Below are 7,550 nucleotides of genomic sequence, written 5' to 3'. Positions count from 1 at the left end.
GTTTGTCTTATTTACTGTAGCAGTGTTTTCTTTTTCTTGATTCTTCCTGTGTTGAAGTAGAATGTTTTGTGTAACCGAAATGATGTATGCTCTTAGTTATCATAAAACATAAAGTTTCAGTTATCGCTTTAGCTTCCAGTTAACCAAAAAAGTAAGTGTTGGTATGAAAAATGAATGAAGAACAGCTTTAAGAGATTGGTTGGAGCTGCTTTCTCCTGCTCAGCTGGAACATTTGGGCACATTAACAGCACTTGGTTTTACTGCCGAGTGTATTTTGGTTTTTTGTTTTTCTAAAATTGCAGAAGCTTGCCTGGTAGTACTGACAGATCTGTATTTCCATCCATGTGCTTAAACAGTATCATAATCAGATTGTCAGACTTACTTGCAAGTTTCAGATAAGCTACTGGCTATATACGTGTATGTGTATATATATGTACATACATAAAAGGACTTTGGAAGAATTTTCTCTTCACCTTGTACCCAAACAGTGTTGTGTTTCATTTTGTTCTTACTGAACAAGACAGAGGTACAGCTAGCTTGAAAAAATAGTTCCTTTGTACTTATTTTGAGGAAGAGGTAAGTATTCTTGCAAAGAGAGTGATGAGGTTTCCAGGCACTTTGCAAAGCTGTCTGCTCTAACTCTGGGGAAGATGAAATAAAACTTAACTGCTACTTTATCTAGTTACTTTTCATGGAGGTTTTCTAATATTAGATGAAGGATTGACATAGCTGCCTTTCTAGATACATGGCTAGGGCTCTCAGCCACACTTTGGCACTGTAAAAGCTTCACCTATGACAGTCTGAAATAATTTTTACAGCAACATTGCTATTTCTTGTGTGGAGAACTTGAAGTTTTATCCCTTCTCTACAGGGCATTGTAACAGAGTATCTGGATAAAGCAGGGGTGCCCAGCAGATCCCAGAGCTCCCCTGTATTTGATGATAGAATGTTTTTCAGGTTGCCTCTTCAGCTACAGAGGAAGATCAAATTCATTAAATAGAGAACAAAAAACCCCAATGAAGCAGGACGATGATGTGCGTGCAGTACATTCCTTGCCTTACGCCATACCTTTTCTTTATATCTCCTGCAAGTTCTTGAAGTTGGCAGGATAGTTCTAGATAGGTAAGGAGGGAGGGGAACTGATTAAACAAGACCCAAATAATTTTTGAGGAAAGTGGGACTTCAGAAGTTGTTTTTTTCATAGTAATGAGGTCTTAGAAGATGGGGGGGGGGGGTGTGTGCATTAATTCAAATTAAAAAAACTGCTCAGTTCATGATTACTTGGTGTGAAGGTAAGGTGGCAAAGAAACAAGTTACCATTCAACGATGCGCTTGTGGAGAGCAGGCAATGTATGGCAGGGGTTGGCCAGCGTGCACTTAGGAATAAAAGGGCCTGCAGCATTGCCCTGGGCATGGAATAGGGCAGGTTTGCTTCACTCCATGAGCCTTGTGGGATAAGACTCTGGGTTTTGATTCACTCGTATTTGATCTTAAAAGAAGCTGCTTGCTCGTCTCCAGGGAAGAAGAAAAACATCTGTGCAGTTTCTGCTTACACATCGTAAGCTGTTTTAGTGAGATACTGAGTTATCAAGTAGATGGGGACTCTTACATTTAGTCTGGCTGAAAAGCAAATAATGAAACACATGTTTTTCTCATATAAAGTATAATTTTAAATTCGGTACAGGTTTAAGTATACAGATGCCATTGTTCATGTTAAAATTCTGCAGTGGGTTAAAAGAACAGGTTATTTTCTTGATATTTAATTGTATATGTGTCATTAATGCTGGTATCAAAACAGTTAACACATTTCTCATGTGGAGAGAAGTAGCTCTGATGAGATGTGAGGGAGTCTACCAGTGACTGTCTTAAGAATAATGTGTTCATATTGGAGTCCTGTACGGGGGCTAATTATAATCCAGAGGAGCAGATGGCTTTGGAAGAGACCTCTTCCTTCTCCATGAAGGGATATGCATTCAGTAAGAGGACAGGAACTGCACAACGGCTCTGGATCCCAGGCACAGGGCTATGTGAGAGTGCTGGTGGGAACTATAGGGAGGTACAAGTGTGTTGCCTCATTTTTTTTCTCTGTCTATGTGTTTACCTGAAACAGCTGACTTTGGGATGCAGGTATGAGCTCAGCACTCTAAAGACCATGCAATAATATCTATGTGACTTCTGGGGTGGCTGGTAAAACGCACTCCAGCAAGCATGGCATCCCTTCAGTAAAAACACTTGGCCACTTAAGCATTTAGTGCATCAGTACAAGGCTCAAGGCTAGCCAAAAAACACCAGGGTGCTTCCCCAGCACACTGCATAGGCTGGCTTGGGAGTTGGTAGTGCAATGTGTCTGAAAGATTTTTCCAGTGGTAAGAGAAAGCATCCCTGGCATAGCAGGGTGGTGCAGAGCTCCTGGAGTTCAGGGATCCCAAAGTGTTTGTAGCAACCGCTCACTTTTGTAATTGACAGCCTAGTTTTTACTGTTGGGTTTCGTATTTCACCTCTGAAATGGGAGTATGTGCTGAAATCAGGATGTGGCCTTTCTCTCTCCTACAGTTTAGCTCAATTTGAAACTGAACAAGCTGTTTATTTCCATCTGTTAATTTCCCCAAAGGTTTCAAAAAACTCTTCCATTTCTTTTTGGAGCATTTCATTTCTTCTCTCTGCATCTTCCTTTGCTCTCTCTGCATTTCGCATTTTCATCTCCACGAGATTGTACCGCTTACGCTGCTGTCCCAGTTTTGAATGCATACCCTTAATCTCTGACTGCAGCTCTCTGTTCCGCTGCTCCAGGCTGTTGGAAAGACAGGCATCGTAAATTACAGGATTATTTTTTTTCCCATTTCTTAATGACGCTATAGGCTTTTTAAAAGCTTTTAACATTACGTTCCCATAAATACAAGTATTGTCATCCCCAATACTTTTCCAATTTATGGTGTTACATATTAAAATAAAAGCTGCAATTTTTAGTTATCCCAATTTGCAATAAATATAAATAACCATATAGCCAAAGGAGTCAGCTTTGGGGTTGGTTTTTTTTTTTTGTAGTGGAATACTACAGTAGTCTTAACAACAAATGGCAATGCAACATATTTTAGGAAACGCTGAGGATTCTGCTTATATTGCAGTTCCCTTGAACTGCAAAAGAAAACATAAGCAGAATACAGCAAAGAGATTTAGAAAAAAAATCTACAAACCTAGGAATAGCTTCTTTTACTAAGAAGAAATTGATGAATACTTCAAGAAATTAAATGGATCTTCTTTTTCTTTACGCAATGTTCAAGGCAAAGTGTAATTCAACATTACCCACTTGCCATCTGTTGCAATGATGCATGTTGAGGTATTTTATGATTTAATCAAGTAGTTAATTTGCACAATATACCTGTAACTTACAACTAATGAACAATATTGTATTTAAAATGTTCATTCCTTTAAACTACACAATAGAAAAGCAGTACTATTTGGAAAGCAGAGCCTGGAAATGTTTTTGCTTTTTTTTCTTAGCTATGGCTAAATCTCTATTAAATTTCTAATCTGAGAAATTGGGAAAATACTTATGAACACTTTCATCCGAGTTGTTAAAATTCATGACTTGCAATTTGTAAAGAATAATGACTTACTGCTAATGCTGCCGAGAAGCCTGCACGTTTTTCCCTAGAGAAAAGCTTAATATTGGATTAAGGCAAAAAAAGAAAAATACACAATAGACCAGAGGCTTTTCAAGAGCTCTGCGCAACCCTGCAAAAAGTCTTAGAGATGCTCTGGAGTTTCTCAAGGACCCACATGAAAATGAATTCGAATAACTCTGAATAATTGCTAACCTAATCCTGTAATGCTGGATCCTGGGTGACATTCAGGAGGCATGTGGAGGCATTGACTGCAGCAGCTTCCATAGACCTTACTCACAGATACGGGTCCTGCAGTAGTTGTATACGGTAGGAAGAGATGTATTCCCTGAAGCCTCATAGTTTTCAAAATCTGTTACCTTGCAATTTTAGATTCGTACTCGGCCTTCTGTCTGGACATCAGCATCTTCAGATTTGCCAGGTGGTGCTGCGGGGAGGTTGGGTTTGCTGGCAAGTCGCCGGAGGAAGCAAAGCTGTCACTGTTGTCCACTGGGACGTGTCCGGTGGTTTCCTGATCCCGCAAAACATGACTTACAGCTGTGTTGGTTTCTTGGGAGTCTTCTGGGTGGGCAAGTCTTGTCAAATATCTTGAAGGAGGATTTTCCTCAAACATCGTTTAGCAGCGGGAGCCTGCTGAGCGTGCCTCGCCAGCACCACCCGTGCCCTCCGGGTGTTGTTGAAGACTCAATGCCTTTTCTGTTTTAGAGGAGACCTTGTTTTCGCGTCTGTCTCGCTCTGCCTTGTCACAGGCTGTGAGAATTTTCTTCCTCCCCACAGCTGTTTGAAGCTTTTCAAATACTTGGAAATAGTCCATTTTATTGGAGCCTGGATCTTATTTCAGGCTCCAGCTTTGCTTTTTGTACGCAGCGGGTTGAGATCTTGAGCTGCTGTGCCTGTCTGTTGCCTGCTCGCCTTTATCGTCATGGTTGGCTTATTCTCATCTCCAGGAACAACTACTGCTTTCCTACCCTTGGTCTGTTTGGTGTAGTTTGTCTGACATCTGTAGGTGGCCCATTTGACAGCTGTGCACCCTTGACTAGTTTCATTCCTGGGCTGGGAAGGTGAATTCTGCAGCACTAGCCTGGTCCTGGGGCTGCACAGTGGGAGCAGGGTGCCTGCTTTGCTTGTGCTCCCTGTCGCAGGCATTAGAAAAGAAACGTGTTATATCTGTTTTGGCTGCACTATATCTAGTCGGTCAGGCGTGAGGAAAATTGCATGCATGTAGAATGGCTGGCTGTGCTGCCTCATTTCTGGTGTATCTGCTGTGTCTGCTTCGGAGAGAGCAAACGGTAGTGGTGCAAGCGAGGGAGGCTGGTTCCTCTGGTCACGATGTTTCAAGGACGAGAAGCCAGAGGTTAAGGAAAAATAGGCCACTTGTCAGTTACATTTCAATTCCTCTTGGAAGAACTATTTGATGTGAGTAAATATGGAGTGTTTATTTTAGCTGCCTGTTCTCACAAGAGAATCGAGCATAGTACAGAAATAACTTGATGATAAAAATGAAGAGCAAAATATGCATGCAGTTTAAATGCATATCTCAAAAATAATGGAGGTGGTTTAAAATCATCTGGAAAGTTGTTTCTTTTCCCTGCCCCCCACCTGTTCAGTCTCTTGGTACAAGAAGTGAAAATGAGCTGGTTTAAGTGAGGTTGGATTTCTTTAAGTGTTTTACTGGTCTCCTATGTGAAAACCACTCCTGGTTTTCACTCTGCACACCTGACAAGGCTGTGATGTGTTCCTTGTCAAGTCGGGGCTGGGAGGTTATTGAGACACTTTCCCACTTTAACCTGCACTCCCTTCAGTAGGCAGAGTCCTTAGAAATGAGCAGGCGAGTAGGTGAATATTTTAGGAATCTAAAGAAGGCCTGGGGTGAGGATTATATAACAAAAAGCACATGAGACTTTAGCCTTCTGAGGGTGAGATGCTGCACTGGAGGAAGGTGGGGAGAAATCCACTAATGTGATTTCACAGAAGTAAAATAATAAACTGATGTAAACACCACCATCAGCACCCCTTTCTCCCCCCAAAACACTGGAGTTGCTGCTAACCTAAACTTTTCCTCCAGAAAAAAAGATATTCCTGGAGTATTAATGCCAGTGCTTTACATGAGTTCTGTGTCTATTAATAATCTAACAGATGGCTGTAGTTTCTGATGAATCGGATTCGGTTTCATTGATTAATCTGTTTTCTCTCCACCCCTAAGGAGAGAGGCAGCAGCTGGTGCCGACCTGCAGCTGCCATTGCACAACTGGGAGCGTCTCTGACCCCAATTCCTGCAGGCACCTCTGCTCAAAATGATTTGGGCATTGCTGCCCGTTGGGAGGCTGGTAGGGAGCAAGTCTGTCACCTCTGCTAAGTCAGGATGGAGAAGCAGGACAGCCGAGGGGTCTCCGTTTGAGAGTGGACGGACTGGGAGGAGTCTGACCTTCGTGGTCCCCTTTGGGGTTACAGTGCTGTAACAACTCCACGTGGGTGAAATCAAGCGGGATATAGAAAATTTGGAGAGCTGTGCTTAAGGCGTGTCACCGCTGGGCATGGTCACCAAGCCAATGTATTACTGGAACTGGTCTGAGTGTCTCATGTGGGAGGCCCTTTGGAGGCAGCAGGTTTTCAGGACATGGGGCAGGGAACAAGCAGCCCTTAGTCCCGTGCCTCTAACGCCAGAGCTGTGTGTTGGCACTGAGACAGCAAACCAGTTCTTTCTCTTGACGCTTGACTGCTCACAGAAAGTGTAAAACCACCACTCAGATGTGGAGCCAACTGTGTGATAAGGTGACTGGGGAAAAGCACGTGAAGATGTAGTATGTTGTGCTCTGCTTCGCCTTCCTTACGTGGCTTAGCACTGACTTGGGCACTTTGTTAGCTCGTACTCCTCTGGGAGAGCTCTCTTTATTTTTGGATTTTGCTAATTACTCACCTTGACATTATCTTGGAGCTGATGCGCAAAGAGAAAACGATGATAGATGGAAGGAGTCCCCTTCCCAGCTGCCCCTCACACACACTTACTTCTAGTGCTGATGTGGCTTCAGAGCAACGTGAAGCACGTCAGCACTGATGCTGTAATGAACAGGGCGGCCAAGAAGGATGCGGCTTCTCCGTTTTCTCCTGCAGGTCAGTGCTGGCAGTGGGACTTTATAGCAGGAAATGCAGGAAGAAAAATACTTACACCCTGGGTTAGAAGCTGACAGCTTCTCTGTGACAAGTTATTAATGCATGAGCTGGGCTGGCAGCGTCCGAGGGGAAAGAGGAAGAGTGAATAAAAAATTGCACTGAAGGTTGCTGCACGGGGGCCAGCTTCAAGCATGGGATGAAGGTGAGGGAGCAATGCAGAGCGTCCTGCCACAAAAAACAGTTCATTCGGGCAGCAGACTGTCTTCTGTGTGTCCTGCAGTTGGGTTACATACCCAGGGTACAGAAGGGTTTGTGCATCTCGGATGGCTTTCTGTGGCGTATGCCGGTACTGACCACTGATTTCTCGGAAATAATATTGCTGAGATTCTTAGACAGTCCCATAACGCCTTTTTTTATAGGGTGGCTGCCGAGCTCCAGGATAGGAACTCCGAGTGCATCAGAGCAGCGTGAACAGGGTATGATGGCTGGAATCTCATCTACTCTGTGCTTCCTCTCCTGATTAGAACCTTGATCAGGCACAGCATCATACAGTGTTGATCCCCCCAATCCCTCTGGATTTACATTTATTCATATGCCATGTTCTCCTTTCACCTTCCCCATGGCTTCTCAGGGAAGATTGCTTGTATTAGTTTCCTGACAATTTAAAGGTCAGTGATGAAGAGAGCTGTGTATTTGTTTGCCCCGAGGCAGAGGAAGAGCTCTGTTCCAGACTCTCAGCTTGCAGGGAGCTGGGATGTTTTGAAAAATTGTTTCTTATTTTGGACCGACTTGGGATGGAGTTTGTGCTTCTCTGCG

General features: G+C 43.3%; 1 protein-coding gene across 1 annotated transcript; it reads right to left on the bottom strand.

Annotated features, from left to right (window-relative positions):
• Nucleotides 1–2,583: 2,583 nt before the first annotated feature.
• LOC104839084 (rho GTPase-activating protein 24-like) lies at nt 2,584–4,507 on the bottom strand. Its single transcript, XM_010579204.1, has 2 exons — nt 3,983–4,507; nt 2,584–2,791 (listed from the first exon to the last, which is right to left on the bottom strand). Exons 1-2 carry the CDS (start codon nt 4,234–4,236, stop codon nt 2,584–2,586), a joined length of 462 nt encoding a protein of 153 aa, XP_010577506.1. The 5' UTR covers nt 4,237–4,507.
• Between the last annotated feature and the right edge of the window lie 3,043 nt (nt 4,508–7,550).

Source organism: Haliaeetus leucocephalus, unplaced genomic scaffold (genome assembly GCF_000737465.1).
Source record: "Haliaeetus leucocephalus isolate CR32 unplaced genomic scaffold, Haliaeetus_leucocephalus-4.0 Scaffold656, whole genome shotgun sequence".
Classification (NCBI taxonomy): Eukaryota; Metazoa; Chordata; class Aves; order Accipitriformes; family Accipitridae; genus Haliaeetus; species Haliaeetus leucocephalus.
Note: the sequence above shows the minus strand (reverse complement) of the source record. Positions and strands in the feature narration are given on the sequence as shown.